This window comes from Hevea brasiliensis, chromosome 13 (assembly GCF_030052815.1).
Source record: "Hevea brasiliensis isolate MT/VB/25A 57/8 chromosome 13, ASM3005281v1, whole genome shotgun sequence".
Classification (NCBI taxonomy): Eukaryota; Viridiplantae; Streptophyta; class Magnoliopsida; order Malpighiales; family Euphorbiaceae; genus Hevea; species Hevea brasiliensis.
This window is the reverse complement of record NC_079505.1, coordinates 9,027,947-9,044,604: the sequence shown is the minus strand read 5'-3', so window position 1 is coordinate 9,044,604 and position 16,658 is coordinate 9,027,947. Positions and strand designations below refer to the sequence as shown.

The following is a 16,658-nucleotide window of genomic DNA, read 5'->3' as shown; positions in this document are numbered from 1 at the left end:
CTCCTTTTGGTATCATTCCTTGGTTACTCCATGATGCTAATGAAGTTGCTTATAATTGCTTTTGTTTGATTTAGTTCTTCCGTGCCACAAAAATATCCTTACTTCTATTTTGTTATAGTTTTAAAAAAATATAATTAGTATAATTAAAATGATAAATTTTATTTATTCTTTTCCTATTATATCCTCTACTCATATTGTTCTATTAAAAGTTAAATAATTTATGTTATTAAATTATTTTTGAAATTAATAAATTTATTTTTAATGCATATCAAATAGAGGTATATTAATAAAGTAATAAATAAACTATTATTTTAAAAAATAAAGTAGCCTATAAAAAAAAGAAAGTTTATTTTAATGAGAGAGAGAGTAATTTATTTTTGTTTATTTGAGTTTTGCTCTCTTTTAAAAAAAAAAAAGGAAAAAAGAAAAAAAAAACAGAGCAGGAAAAAAATGATAAATTTGATAAATATCTTTTTCTCAATTATTTACAATAACATCTACTTGTTTTTTTAATAAAAATATCATATTTTAGAATCAATTCGTTCAATTTCTAAAATTTAAGAATTTACTCATTAATTGTGCCTAAACTCATGCTCTAAAGTGTAGTTCACCAGAAAAATGCCGACAAAGGGCAAGACAAATTTCACTCGCACTCTCAGTCACGCACTCGACGCTGTTTTGGTCGGTGAGTTTTAGTAGAGTGACGGCGTGATATACACTCATCTCATTCTCTGCCTCTCCCCGACACAGACAGCTTTAAAGTTCCGCTATCAACGCTGTTTTAATTCCACGTGTGACTGTTTTTTGAAAATTTTAAGCCCAAGGACTTGCCATCGGTTCGAGTAAAAATTTCATAGAGTGAGGTGTGAGTGCAAGAGTGAGAGAGAGATGGTTTTTAGTCGTGAGATTTTGAATTTCTTGGTGAGGAAAGATGCGAGAAAGATACTTAAACGCAAAGACAGTGATGCAGGAGAAAGAGGTAATTTTTTGGCTTCTGAATTTCGTGGGTCTCTATCACATCCGCAAGTGTTTCTTTTTATCCATCTCCATTTTCTTGCTTTTGGCTCATCAATTCAGGAAGAGCATTGGAAGAATTGCGTGCCTCTTTGTTCAACAAATTTCGTTCCTATGAAAGTGCAAAGCGACATGAGCAACGTTTATGCCATCCTGCTGTTGCTCTTTCTTTCAATTTCGTCGTTGCTATTAGCATTATTTTCATGAACAAATGGGTAATTTTTTTTTTTTCATATTTAATCTGATTACTTTTTCCCCCCTTCAAATCTTTTATTTTCTTTCATTTGCCTTTTTGTTTGCCTCAGGTGCTTCAAGGAGTTGGATTCCACTTCCCCATATGCCTCAGTTTTATTCACTACTCAATAAGCTGGGCTCTGATGGCCATTTTAAAAGCCCTTTCTATTCTTCCTGCATCCCCTCCTTCAAAATCGAGTCATTTATCCTTGTTTACTCTTGGCTTTGTTATGTCTCTGTCTACTGGCCTAGCTAATGTCAGCTTAAAGTACAACAGGTTAGATATGTTGTGTACTCCTATTTGTTTCATTCATGTATTCCTTTTTGGAATTTTCCACTAAATGATGCCTTCTACAAAAAAAAAAAAAAAATCAGTGTGGGTTTCTACCAGATGGCTAAGATTGCTGTTACGCCCTCAATTGTTTTGCTGGAATTTATATGGTTTAGAAAGCGTGTTTCTTTCTCCAAGGTAAGTTTTGGTTCCTATTTGTTAATTCAAAATACACATGGAATGATTTATTATTGCAAGATTGCTTTACAAGTATGATAGTTATGACAATGCAACAGCATGATTAACAAGATATTCTGACTATTTGATTGAGTCAAGAAATGTATCAGTTTTCATTAATCAATCACAAACGTATGCATAGCTTTCCTCAAATGTGGACTTCTAGTAAATCGACTTCACCAAATGAAACCCATTTGAGGATTTTTTGGATGATTTGTCAATGCTGATTGTCCAAAATTGACTCACAGATGTAAATGTACTCATATGAATGATTGAGTATATCCAAGTTCTTGGAGCAGACAGGAAGACCAAGAATAATAAGTTTTGAAGTGGTCAACAAGGGTTTAGAATCACTGGACTTTAATGAAAATGGAATCCTAAACTTACTGGTTGGATGTAGACCAAAGATTTGTGGATACAAAAGATTAAGCATATCCAAGTTACAGTAGTGAATAAGATGAGAGGTAACTGAAGGATGATATCTATTATCTAATTATGCCATTAAAGATTTGGCATTTTTAGACCTTTGATTATCCCTAAACGAAGTAGAAGTAGAATGGAAGAAAAGGATTCTTAGAGCTAGCAAACTAGGTTGGAGTGAGGCCTAGTTGAGTTGAGTTTATCTTGAACTTTTAATCCTTTTGGGTTTATCTAATCCTTATTAAGGGGTAAAACTTTTGCTTTGGAAATAGACCTACTGACAGTAAATTTTGGGTCCATATACTTGTGTGATGCTAATGCTTGTCTTGTGGTGGATTTGAGCAGCAAGGGTTTCTATATCAGTGGTCATGTTTACCTTGTTGGAGGGTGTCACCTTAGTTCTGTATTTTAGGTGTGGGTTATCTCCTGTTGCCATTAAGTTACCTGTTGGAGTTCATCTAATTCTATTGGTTATCTTGAAGATTCTGATTGTTCTATACTCTTGGTCCTTCACTAATCCATAGATAACATGTTTGGTTGGGTCTTGGGTGCATAAAAATGTTGATGAAAATAGATGCTTTAAGGTTCCTTGCAAATGCGACTTGTATAATGAGATTTTCTTTGGATGTGGAGTGACTACTTCTCCATATTAGCTTATGCTAAACTGTCCTATGGAACCCCTTGATAGAGTTAGGAACACTGAGGTGTGTAAATTGACAGAAAGAAACTAGAGAATGGAATGTGTATTTGATTGAAAATGGCAAATTGCCTATTACAATTGTTGATACCCAATTACAAAGATATCTCTTCTTCTCTCTACTATCCAAATAGCAAACCAATACAGAAAATATAAGAAAGAAGAATTAAATGGCTGCAACAGCCCCCGGGAATCAATCCCGTGCTAGAAAACTAGCCCTAGTTTGTAGCTGACAATTAACAAAATTTTCTCCTCCCCTGCTGCTCCAATGAACTCATATTTATAGCCTGCCCTGCTGCTACTCTCTCCCATGAGAATTACCCTGCTCATTGCTTGCTAACACCTTACAGAATACATGCCATGGTCCTCCAGCTGTGTTATTCAGGGACATTATCTCCTACTTCTGGAAGCTTTTATTTAATTCTTCTAGAGTATACTCTCAAGCGTCTCAGCCCATTATCCACTGTTGCTGGGCTTTTAGCTGGAGTACTAACAAATTCAGAATCCTCCACCAGAATATCCCATATCCCTAACACCCCTGCTATGAAATCTTTCAGGTGGTAGCACTTACAGTTGTGTCAGTTGGTGTTGCGGTGGCTACAGTAACTGATTTGCAATTCAGCCTTTTTGGTGCATGTGTAGCATTGGCGTGGATAATTCCCAGTGCAATAAACAAGATCCTTTGGTCCACTCTGCAACAGCGAGAGAACTGGACAGCGCTGGCGTATGTTACGTGCTGCATCTAGGATTCATCCTTTCTGTTTTGAACTCTCTTTGACACTAATTGTATTTTGTTTCTTAACTGAGTCGTGAATTTTTTGAACAGGTTAATGTGGAAGACAACCCCAATTACTTTGGTTTTTCTGGCTTCTTTGATTCCTTTCTTGGATCCTCCAGGTGTGTTCACCTATCATTGGAATGCCATCAACACATTGCTAATTCTTGGATCAGCTTTTCTAGGCTTCTTGCTTCAGTGGTCAGGCGCCTTAGCACTTGGGTGAGTGACTTTTGTTCACTTGTTTCATCCGCTGTTTTATCGCAAAAGTTCAGTTTCACTTTGATTTTTCGTGAAGTGAAGTTTAAGCACTGTTGGTGACATTTTCCCTTCCAAAAAAGCAAGCAGCAAAGATGATATAGGGTTCCATATCATTAAAAAAGAGTATGCAAAGGAGTTCTATAAAGATGAGGAAAGAGATGGGCAAAAGAATATTGAATATGCATAGTATCTTTTGACAAACACGTATAAGTTTCATCACAACAGTGTACGTAAATAAAAGCTAAAGGAGAATACTTAGGATATGAACCAGAACCATTTATCTGTAAGGGCGATAATTCTTAGACGCCAAATTTCTATGACCTAACCCTAGTGAGATGTGTAAAAAATTGCTTCCAGCTGATCAAATTAGATTGCTGCCCCTAGACCAAAGAAAATATCTTGGTGCCTTGTCAGTATTTTCCACCACTTGTATTGAAGTATTAAACAAGGACATATAGCATAGAGGAATACCACATTATCAAAGCTTAAATGAAAGTAGCTCATTTTCTAAAGGAAAGGAAGCTCCTTTCCAAGTATCCAACTTTTTTCAATCTTAGGTAATATTGGATTCCAAAAGAACTTTTGACCTATGGTTACAACCCAATGGGACTCCCAAGTGTGTTAAATGCCGCTTGAACCTAACACATCCTACTAAAGAAGTTAAAGCTGAAAACTCCTCATTCAAATCTATGCTGCCAAACCATTCTTTGGAAATGGTAAGCAAGCCTTGTTAAAGTCCATATCTCCCATTAAAGCACTTGAAATCAGATCAAAAGAATAATTATTTTTAAGCTTTAGGAACATTGGGGTAAAAAAAGGGTTTGGTTGGGAGATTTAGCTGTAGGCAATGGGAGACTTCTTGTTAGAAGTATTGCTGTTGCCATGATACCTTTGTCTTTCTAAAGGCTCATTCAGTGAGCTACATTTCTTTAGTGGAAAAGTTAGTGCCTCTTAAGCTTTGAGAACCTTCCTGTTCACTATCGTTTTCCTGCCCTTTCTCTTTCTCCAATGATAAGACTATACACAAAGCCTAGCTCTACAGCAAGTAGCTTGTTATGATGGGCAGTTGGATCACAAATTTTCAATCAGCAGTCCTTCAGATTCGCCAAATATAGATTCTAGATTATCTGTCCATTCCATCATGGCCAAAATCTGTAAAAAAACTATATTAGATTATTCAGACATTTCAGCTCTCCCAAATTGTTTTGCAGAACAAAACTTGAACTCCTTGATAACAATGGTGCTACTTTCTACTAGAAGAAAGAATGATTATCAGGACTAAAATTCACTAGCCACAACCTTACTTTCACTGTGATGACTGTGCATTGTTTGAGGAGCATTTTTGGTCTAATTGGACTGTTGTTGTTGAGAAATAGAAAGGTTAAATCATAATTTCTCTTGTCAATCATTGATGTTTGAATTTTGGATTGGGTCCTTGCATGCACCATTACACAAAGTTTTGTACATTGTTTCAATTGCAGCCTTGCAGGAACCCATGTTGAAACCGAAGAGAATTTTAGGTTTCCAAACCCATTGTCAAGATACAATTGGATAACCAACTTAGAATTGGCTTTGGTATTTTTTGTAAATCAAATGGACAACACTAAGAGTCATATTTTATTTGCATCAACAAACTAATAATCAAATAAGAATAAATTAATCATGGAGAGTGTACCAATTTTAAGTTAGAAACATTTCATTGTCACAGGATATAGTCCCTCAGAATCTTCCACAGGAAATATTATGATTTTTAAGGTTCCTATCTCATTAAATTAGAGGGTGCACAAAACGTTGTCATGCAATAGTTTATCTTACTAAAAAAAACAAGGGCCTCTGAAGTGGGTCTCAAAAATAAACAAAGAAAAGTTGAGGGATCTCGCAATGTTAGATATGAGTGAACAGTCGGAAGAAAGGACATTTTGATGATCTGCACTTTTACTTCTCTTCATAGTACAATTGATAACAAACATCAAAGATCAGGTTAAATAAACAGTTCATCAAAGGCCAAAAATGTGGTCTGCTATTTTTCCTTTGTTATGTTTAATTGCACAAGCCTCACTTGGTCCCAGCATGTGTGGGATACCAACAAATATGATATCCAGACCAGAGGACCTGCTTTGACACAACGAAAACAAAGTTAATCACAACATGCACAGAGAATTGTCACAGGGTGTAAAGTGGTTCAGCAACTGTGTGTGCATCCAGTGCATTCAGTTATGCACTTACATTTATGACAGCAGATTTTGCCAAATATTTATGAGCATTATAGAAATATCCTGTCTGAAAAATTTCCATAACTTTGCCACAACGAAAACAAAGTTATTCACAACAAGCACAGAGAATTGTCACAGGGTGTAGAGTGGTTCAGCCACTGTGTGTGCATCCAGTGCATTCAGTTATGCGCTTACATTTATGACAGCAGATTTTGCCAAATATTTATGTGCATTATAGAAATATCCTGTCTGAAAAATTTCCATAACTTTGCCAATCAATGCTTGTTTTAATTTTAAATAGCAAGTAAAATGTCAACTAGAAATAATCTGGTTTTCCTGTATGGAACTTTTTTTTCCCATGATTTGCATCATTTTCTTATCAACATTACAATTTGTTTATTTATGTGAAATTAATTGATTTGCCTGTTCTGTTAGTGATTATAAATGTGAAGATTATTTTGGTAATTGGATTTTTCTCTTCATTTTCTGTTACCTTAGATTTCAATAACCTATCTTCTCTGGAACCATCCTATTACTACTTTTACTTGAAGTCCTTACAGAAATCTAATGCCTCTGCTATCAGGTCACAAAAATATGCAAAAAGAATTCTATTCCTCTGTTCTGAAAAGATTGTTGTCGTTAAGATGAGAGAAAATCCGTCACTGGAAAAGGTTTTCAGATTATTTTCTTGGGTTACTATCCATGATCTAATGCATTCCAGGATTCATCAATCATCTTACATTGTGTAATTTCATGTCCAAGTGTAGTCAAGCTACTTCATGGTGTGTTTCTGCACTTTGATTGGTATCTATGAGATGAGGTGAACATGTGAGAAATTCTTACCTAGACCCAATGTACCATGGATCTAAGATCATACAAGATGTAGTGGTGGGAACTCCCTATTTTGGATACGGGCTTCATTTGTTTGTGCCTTGGGTTATGATCATGTTACTGATTTTAAGAATCATATAAACAAAGCATAACACAAATTGTAATATTCAAAGTAATATTTGCTTGATGTGAATGTGTGTTAATGAGTTTGTTCATTTTAATTTTCAGGGCAACATCAGCCATTTCACATGTTGTTCTTGGTCAATTCAAAACATGTGTTGTGCTTCTTGGAAATTTTTATCTCTTTGGCTCCAATCCAGGAGTGACCAGCATATGTGGTGCGTTCACAGCTATTGCTGGAATGTCTTCTTATACGTACCTCAATTTGTGCGGCATGAAATCACAGGCAGGGAAAACATCTCCGCATAAAACACCCGCAGCAAAATCAAGGTTGAGTAGAGAAAATGGAGATAGTCATGATGGATACGGTGGGGAATCTGTGTAGTTATCTTTGTCAAAACAGTTAATGTTTTTTTTGTAAAACTAGGTATTGTTTCATCAATATATATTTTTTGGCTTACAAGTGGATCGGATGTTTAATTTTACGCTAAGGGCGTTATCCATTCCTATGTCCATAGAGCAGTTGTAGGAGTATCCACTTACTGAAGCTCTGAAGCAAAGTCCATGTTAATTCTGTAGACACTGACCAGTGCTTTGTTACTCTCTTGAATGTGGGTCAACAGTGTAGATATAGACGAGTCGACGAGGCAACAAAGGTGCATTATTTATTGTTTTTCTTTTGTTCATTTTTTCTTTTTTTATTTTATTTTATTTTTATTTATTTTACGCTTTTCATGCGATTCCTTGTGGTCTGTTAAACTGTGAAATGTTTTTAAGATATAGTTATTAGTTGTAGGCTAGGCCGCGGGCCGCTTCAAGGGACTGGAACTCGCCTTTTGGAGGTTCGATTTCAATTTCAGTTTATAATTTAATATCAATTTAAATCAATTTGATTTTAATTGATTTCAATTTAAATTTGTCTAATTTCGATTTCCAACAGTCTTTGATGAGGTCTAATTAATTGTAAACAATTGGTGAAATCATAATTAAGGCTGTGCACGGTTTTTGGTTTTCACATTGAATCAATATGAATCATATCGAACTGAAGTTATTTTAATACTTTGATTTGATTCTAGTTCTTCACTAAAAACTGAAATCAAAATTATATTGGATCAGAATCAAAATAACAAAGAATCGAACTAGAATTATATTGAAATTTCAATTCGATTTTGATTTCTAAATAGATCTCAAACCAAACCTGAATCGCACACCCTTAACCACAATTATCTAATTAAATAATCTTTTAAAACCGACTGAGTATGTAAAACTCAAAAACAAATTGGTAGCAACCTTTGAAATCGCAAATCTTTAATCCAAACAATATTTAAATTGGTCAAGAGTTGTGTTTAATATTATATGAGAAATTACCTATAATTACTTATATATTTCTAAACAATACAATAATATTCTTATAAAAATATTTACATGGGTAGTCTTAATATGTGAATGTAAATTGATTAATTAATAAAATTAAGGATAATTTTAATTTACTTATTCACTTATGAAGACTATAAGTGCACTCATTCTTGGACGTAAGAGAGAATCTAAATCATGCACATAAATGGAAAGGATTGAATTATAATTAAAGTTTGAAACTTGATTATTGTTAGGTGAGAATAAAATGCCCTATTATTGATAAAATCATTAATATAAAGGGCTATGAGATTTATTGCTGGTGAAGAGGACCACATCCAAAAGCAGTGGATTTCTCCCAGGAAGGGCACGCTGGAAGATGAAGGCACAATGGAGATCTTTCAATGAGTCTTAGAGAGCGTAGTTTTTGCAATTCTTTCTTCAGTCTTGTGTTTTCTTCGCTCAAACTTTCGCAGCATCTTTTCAAGAATTCGCAGTCTGCCTCTGTTTGCTTCAGTTTGGTCCTGCACCAACATTATTTATTTATTTTTATTTTTATTTATTTTAATTACCATTATATATATATATATATATATATATATATATATAACTTAATTATTCATTTATTAAGCATCACCTTGCCCTCCGATTCTGAAACCAAACTTCAACTTGTCTTGCCGTCAAACTTAATCGCTCAGCAAGTTCATGCTTCTGTGCCTGCATTAATATATATATATTATACCATCAAAAATTATTTCTTACACACATATTATATACATATTTGCAAAAAGAAAATAAAAAAATAATTCAATTTATCATAAATTTAATACACATAATGTATGATATAATTTACATATTTTTATTTATATTTTCTTAAAATTCATGATAAATAAGATTTAAATAAAAAAAATTCAAATAGAACAATTAAAACAATACAATAAATATATATTTTAACAATATTTTTTTAATATTATTTTATATATGATGTTAAAGTAATAAATAATATTAAGATAATATATTTAGATATTAAGAAAAATATAAAATAATAAATAATATATATAACATTATGTATAATAGAGTCGTAAATTAGTATTAAAGTAATGTTAAAAACTTTAAGTTATGCATAATTGTATATCACTATGTACTTATTGATAATTTTTATTAATAGCATAATTTAAATTTTTAACAGAATATGCGATGTGTTGTTAAAGATTATATTTGTTGTAATGGAAAATGAAATAAATTTATAAACTTTCATATTTTATACTCATTTATATAACGATAAAATTTTATTTTATAGTTAAGTTTTTCAGTAACATGTTAAATGATTGCTTTTTTACTTGATTTCATTTCTTTTAAAATAATTTATTCTTTAATTTAAAATAATTAAATTTAAACAATTATATATTTTGAATATAAAAAATGAATCAATCAAAAATTTATTGTATTTAGTTTATCACTTTTTTTTAACTTACCAAATTAATATATCCCAAGTGATTGAAGTGTGCTAAAATTGTATAATTTAGCAGCTAATTAAAGGGCAATTAACTAAGAATTTATTTTTATAATCAAGGTGTTTATGAAATAATTTATATATTTATCTTGCGCGCGTATATATATATATATATATATATATAGAAAAGAAATAGAATAAAATAAAAACAATAATGATAACACATACGGGATTGAGAGCGGTATGCAGCTTGAAGCTGTCCTCGAGCAAAGTGGATTGTTCTTTAGTCAGCCTCAGTTTTTTCCTACTGCTGTTCTTGTTTATGCTAATGAAGTCGTTTCCTTTATTAGTTGCATGATCTTCATCGTCTTGATGATGAACTGATTTGAAACTTGACCCAGATCGTACGCTGATGGCCTCTTCTTCTTCTTCTTCATCTTTAGGGCGAAGGGTAAAAGAGAGGTCCAAGCAAACCCTAGACTTGTCCTTATTGTGCCTCTTTTGCTCTTTTGGCACATAGTGAGTCATGCCCAGTTTAAGACCGAGCCCTGTGTTGCAGTGTTCATCTTCATGATCGTCTTCCATGGTCAATGCCAACGGTCGTAATAATATTTTTGGAGGAATTATAAGGAGAGAAAAGAGATGCATATATAATTGAAAGATGGGAAAAGGGTATGACTTTATACAATAATTTAATGAGATTCAATCAGTTATTAGTTAGTAATTAGTATTGATTATTAATTATTTCTTTAGTTCTTTATGACTTTTACTACTACTAATAATGACAACTTAGCTATAACATAAATATATAAGACAAAAATGGCATCCGTTAGAATTGTGGCTCCTTCCAAGGAAACCACAAATAACTCATTATTATTAATTTCCATGTTTGACTTTATGATTTTCTTAATTAATTTAATAATAAATTTATTAAACATGATAAAAGTAAAAGGTCTTGATAACGAGGCTAAAATATCAGCCTATAAACGACTATCGCCCTACAAATAGGCAACCATAAGAGAAGCAGATGACGCATTTAACAGTTCTCACTCAATTGCTCTCTCTTTCTATTTATTTTAACCACAAATGTTAAACATATTACAAATCAATAATATAAACCAATTTTGATTACTGCTATTCTTCCATTACACTTATCATAAAGAGTGTTAAATTTAGATATTGAATAAAATACTTTCATAAGAAGTATTTAGGTAAAAAATTTAAAATATTTCATGAATTATTAGACATGAATTTTTCAAATATAAGAATTAACAAAAATAAAAAAAAAATCAATTAAATTAAATTTTTACAAAATTATAGTTTCCAAACAGAGGAAAACAGAAATGGTAATTTCACCAACATCATCAGCTAAAATCTTCTCCCCCATACGGATGTTCGTACATGTGCATATGACATTCAAACATTTGGAACAATACACATAAATGCGAACCATATGCAGATTTTTCTTCACATCATCAGGGTGGTTGTCAGAGGATGCTGTTGCACGACTTGAACAACCATAGTTTATACAACCAAAAAAGTGTTCATTATTTTGTCAAAAACATAATTTGTATAGAAGGAAAACATGCATTGTTGTTCTAACTCATGGAAACTGTTTGTCCAAAAACCAGTGTGGCATATATCAACTCATTCCATGCATCAGGAACCCCTGGAAGACACCAATGGCTACAGTCTTGCCGCCTTGTGGAAATTTTTCTCCCTGCAGTCAGATTTTTGCCATAGACTGATGGATGTCCATCCTTTCTAAAATTGGTCAACTTTGTCACATTTAATAGTTTCACTGGGATCTGCATTTCCCGGATTACCTCCTCCACTATCTTCATTTTCAAAGGGTAGTTATTGAGTATGGCCCCTTTCAATATTGGTTCAGTCTCCCCATTACATGACCCTCCCGAGTCCCAATCCCCACCTCTGTTCACAAGAGTTTAGCACTGATAATTAATATTTTTTAGCAGCCATAAATTTTTCTAAATGAAAACTTGCAGTCTAAGTTTTGCCTCTTCCTTGAATTGGCCTTGGAGTAACAGTCACAATCAATTAAATTGAGTCTTTTTCCCAGTTTCCTTATGGTTTGTATTGTCAAAAAGTAAGGATTGAACTCCAGAAGGAAGAAAATTCAAGACAGACATACCTGAAATGAGCAGATGAATATCCTCGATAGAAGATCAACTGCTTCACAGGATCTACATTCCCATCAATCCACTTTGCCCAGGTCCTCAGAGCCCTTCTGTAAGCCTCAACTGCATCAAACTGTGGATAGAGATAATCACCTTCTTTATAGTAATTTTTCCTGCATTAATAAGCAATCAGTTAGGCTTTTCTGTGAGGTTCATATACGTGGACAAAAGCAAACAAGAAATCAAGAAAAGGAAGCAATTACAATAAGTAAAATAGTTATGAATCATCAAGGATCATGTGTGCAAGCTTTGCACTTTGCAAGATCTAGATTGTCACCAGAAAATCACTAATATTTTATTGTTGAGTAGATTGAATTTTTTTTTTTAAATAAGTTTTTTTTTTTTTACTTGTCAAACCCAAATTCAAATTCTTGTCATTAACATCAAAAGTGAAAAGACATGCGATTGGCTTTCAACACAGAAAATAGAAATGCAGGAAAAAGGATCTTTAGCTAATCCAGAAAATCTAAATTACAAAATATTTTAGACATACCCACGAGCAGTTTTTCCATGAGTCCACCAGTGCCCAGTATTAAAAACAAGAATGTTCGCCCGCTTCCACCGACCTGATGTCTTGTCAATTCGGTCAATGGATAAAGTTGGATTTGAGTTTCCCTGTGCATTGATGCGAACCCCTTCCCTTACAAGGAAATGTGACCTCACAAACTCCACTGAACAGTTATAATCCTACCAAACAGTTGTAAAAGTCAACAATTTGGTATATAATGTCTAATCTACTGTATTATTATCTAGGATTAATTTGATCAAAATTGAATGCAACACATTCAGTGACTAACATTTACTTGAGTATATAAATTATTGAAAGAAAGAAGCAGAAAACAATTAAAGCATTTTAAAGGTCAAATTAGCATGACATATACCATCAGATGATGCATTACCAGTAAGAAATAAAGTAAATTTTTCTAAAGCATTAACCGGCTAGTAATAAGAATTCTGTGGTAAAGAACTTAGTTATTATTTCACCATGAGAATTATTCTTTCATGGGGGATAAGAGAGATGGAATCATGGCTGGTTATATGGAGGAGAAGAGCTACTCCCATCTGCAAGTAGTCTAATTTATCTTGGATAACGAAAATGACATTAAAATCAAAAGGAACTTTACTAAGGATGTAGAATGTGTGTGTGTGTGTGTGTGTGTGTGTGTATACATAATTCACTATATGATACATATGCAATGTCAAACATAAAGTTGTCTCCAAAGAAATTACTGTAATCAGTTATGTGCACCTATCAACTTTCTCAACAGTAAAAAGTAGGCAAACTAATAAATACAATGTCAATACTTATATAATTTTCAGCTAAATCACATCGAGAACGCACCCAGTAATTCTATGCCCTCCTTACTCTTGCAAAACCACCTGCCCTCACTCCTCAGTCTATCAACATCTATCAAGGCTATTACCATATGATAGCCTCATGTATGGACTAAGATATAGAAGCTATGTTGTTACCATAAATTTGAAGACATAATAGCCTCTTCCCTTTGTTATTTTGTGGCCATGTATTTCACGCATTCTGCTTTTATCAGACAGGCCTTCTCGGAGCAGGCATAGCATTGATTCAAACTGGTTCCGGTTCATGGAATCTCCAACCAACATCAGCCTCTTACCTCTCAATCTTGTCAAGAAATCTGTTGCATTAAACCTACAAGTGAAAAGTGAAAGCAGAAAAGACTTGCATTCTTGCTAATTTGTTATTCAATTAATTAAAGACACAGTATAAGAAGGAAAATCACTTCAAAATAAGCTCAAGTTTCAAAAGGAACTTTCACATTAGGCATGAACACTTTTTCATAGGGAAAAAAAGTTCTTACAAATCAGATATACAAACATGATGCATGCACAGACGCACAGACAAAAACCGACAATGAAAGCTATTTATACCCAATAATAATTTCCATTGACATCTGACAATACGTACATTAGTAATTCCTTATTCACAGCATGATATTGTAACTTATCCAGTTTCAGGAATCTGTGATTCTCAAATTCATGAGTATTATTGAAAATAACACAAAAACAAAATGCTTTACGTTGTCCTTCATGGCCCTAATGAAATCTACACCATAATTCTAAAGTTCCTAAGTCTTCAAACATACTTCTTCCTAAGTCACATGTTGCGCGCATCAAATGTGAAGAAAGAAAGCATTAAGCACCCTTCTCAAGGTGGTAAGGTGAGGGACTCCATATACATAGGTAAACTGAGAGAACCAAATCTAAGTGAAGAGATTTGGCCTTGTCAACCACTTGACTTTCAAGCTATCCAATTCCTCTTAAAATGTTACAGCACATTTAAAATTTGAATTGATCTCTCATCGCAATAATGCTGAATCTGAATTGATCTCCAATAACAATAACATTAATGATCTGAATTTAGAGCCCTAACCCAATGTAGAGATAAGGCACTGTTTTGAGAAAGCTACGATACATGGACTGTGTAGTTTCATCTAAAAGTATATCGCTTGCTGCTTTCCCTCTCATCCTGAGATGGTCACAATGGAAATCACATGTTTTGAATGCTTAGAGTAATTCTTTAGCCTGCATCATTAAATTTGTATAACTTTTTCACAAAAAACAAAAACAAATTAACGAAAAATCCAATAGCAAGACCACTTACAAGAATATTAATCACCGATTACCAATTTTTGAAAACAAATAATCCTGTACAGAGATGAGGTTAAACATTGTGCAGCCAATTCAACATTTGTGAACCTTAAAGTTTTTCTGCTACTGGGGCTTATTAGCTAGTTGCAAAAGCAGACTCGGGACTTAGGTTACTTCCAATTAGTCCTTAGGTCAGATGTTTATGTTGTATACATCCAAAATCAATGCAATCTATTGCATTACTTATCAATGCAAACATAAAAAAAAAAAAAAAAAAAAAAAAAAAAAAAAAGGCTTCCAAACGAATTGATACTGCCTAATTTAAAGCACAACAAATTGTCTCCAATTTAACATCAAATCAAGGACGCAACTTTAACCTTTACAATGATGATAGCCATAAACTAAAGTTACAATGTCCACATGAAACAAATAAAAATAAAATAATAAAATAAAAAAAAGCCCGAAGGCAATCAAGAAACAATGACATACCTGGGAAGATCACAAGTTTCCGGCTTCCATCGCCATTTAAGATAATCCGAATCTTTCCTTCCATTGATTTGACAATCAAAAGCCTCGTCAACATATGGACAAGAACCCGGTCTATAAATTGGGTATTCCTCGTCCTTAACCCAAGTTCCCGTGTACAAATCACAATGTTTACCATTCTGAATCAATTTATGAGCACCATTGTCACCCAGAGTGACAACAGGCTCAGAATAAGGAACTTGGTCTTCCTTATCTTCGCTTGAGATTTGCTCATTAATTGACTCATCATAAGCTTTAGATTCTACAGTTCTGTCTGGAGAAGACGGAGATGTCGGCAGTTGGGTGGATGCACCAACAAACTCAAAATCAGAAATGGCGTCTTCCTCTTTTCCAACAGGGACTTCCCCAGAAATTGCATTGGAACCGTTTTCAGAAATTAGAGATATGAGTTGGTAAGGGGTGTCCGAAGGGATGGAATCGGGCGTGGAAAGGTGAACATTGGTTTGTGGAAAGAAATCTCTGTAGAGGGAGAGCGGAGGCTCGAGAGCGCGTTTACTGAAAAGGAAAATGGTTAAGAGGAACAAAACAAGGAACAAGAAGATGGTTAACGAGTAACGATTCTTGACAGAAGTGGCGGAATTTGCCATCCAGTGAATGGGAAAGCATGCTTTGATTCTTTTCCCTTATTCTGACTCAACTGCGGGGAAGACCACTTGACAGTGGCCCTTTCCAAAAAGCCACCCTAACCAATTTGTGTTTGGCAATCATATTGATCGAAGACTCATTAGCCCTTGTCTCCATCCTTACCCTCCGATTAGATTGTGTGTAAGATAGTTTAGTAATGCATAGTATTGATATTGTATGGTGCAAAACAATACAATAATTATTCTTGATGCATGTGGGGAACTAGTATGGTATAGTATGACGGTAAAATAAATTAGAAATTATTAAAATGCTTTTTAATTGTTTTAAATATATAAATGATTTAAAATATATATTTTTAAATAAAATATTAATTTATAAAGAATTACTTATAATAATAATTAAAAACACAATTTATTAAATTTAATAATTTATATTTGTATGCTTAAATGGATTTAATCCAATTATTGTTTTAAGGTATAAACTCAACTTAACTCAATTAAGCATTTATCTCAAAAATTTGGGGTCAGCTATATAGATTCTCTTTCTCCACCCTAAATAATTTTAAGTTAAATCCTTGTAAATGTGTAATGTTTCTAGGTCATATTGTACTACTCTCCTCCAAGTCAGTTTAGTTCTACCCCTTCTTTTCTTTTTATCCTCTACCCTAATGTGCTTTACTTGTCTAACTGGAGCCTCCATATGTCTACGCTTCTGTCACACCTTACCTCTCCATAAGGCACAACATGATCCCATAGTATATCTAATGAATTATCAAACTTCGCCTACGGATAACTCATTAAATACACTACAAGTGATTTTAAACAA

General features: G+C 33.4%; 3 protein-coding genes across 4 annotated transcripts; 1 reads left to right on the top strand and 2 right to left on the bottom strand.

Annotated features, from left to right (window-relative positions):
- Positions 1-592: 592 nt before the first annotated feature.
- LOC110642377 (nucleotide-sugar uncharacterized transporter 1) lies at positions 593-7,746 on the top strand. 2 transcript variants are annotated; one of them, XM_021794403.2, is made up of 8 exons: positions 593-979; positions 1,078-1,229; positions 1,320-1,525; positions 1,624-1,717; positions 3,431-3,597; positions 3,700-3,870; positions 6,706-6,793; positions 7,182-7,746. In XM_021794403.2, exons 1-8 carry the CDS (start codon positions 889-891, stop codon positions 7,380-7,382), a joined length of 1,170 nt encoding a protein of 389 aa, XP_021650095.2. In that variant the 5' UTR covers positions 593-888; the 3' UTR covers positions 7,383-7,746. The 2 variants fall into 2 exon arrangements, with proteins under 2 accessions (XP_021650095.2, XP_021650096.2); XM_021794404.2 differs by lacking the exon at positions 6,706-6,793 and having other exon boundaries at positions 598-979.
- An 885-nt stretch (positions 7,747-8,631) lies between these two features.
- Positions 8,632-10,572, bottom strand: LOC110642378 (homeobox-leucine zipper protein HAT22; the record flags this gene model as incomplete). Its single annotated transcript, XM_058132986.1, has 3 exons — positions 8,632-8,950; positions 9,064-9,143; positions 10,108-10,572. Coding segments are annotated over 3 exons (756 nt in total), but the record flags the coding sequence as incomplete, so codon positions are not given.
- Positions 10,573-11,223: 651 nt separating this feature from the next.
- On the bottom strand, positions 11,224-15,894 carry LOC110642364 (protein trichome birefringence-like 5). Its single transcript, XM_021794378.2, has 5 exons — positions 15,192-15,894; positions 13,551-13,743; positions 12,571-12,764; positions 12,032-12,190; positions 11,224-11,811 (listed from the first exon to the last, which is right to left on the bottom strand). The coding sequence occupies exons 1-5, from the start codon at positions 15,833-15,835 to the stop codon at positions 11,478-11,480; spliced, it is 1,524 nt and encodes a 507-aa protein (XP_021650070.2). The 5' UTR covers positions 15,836-15,894; the 3' UTR covers positions 11,224-11,477.
- Positions 15,895-16,658: the final 764 nt, after the last annotated feature.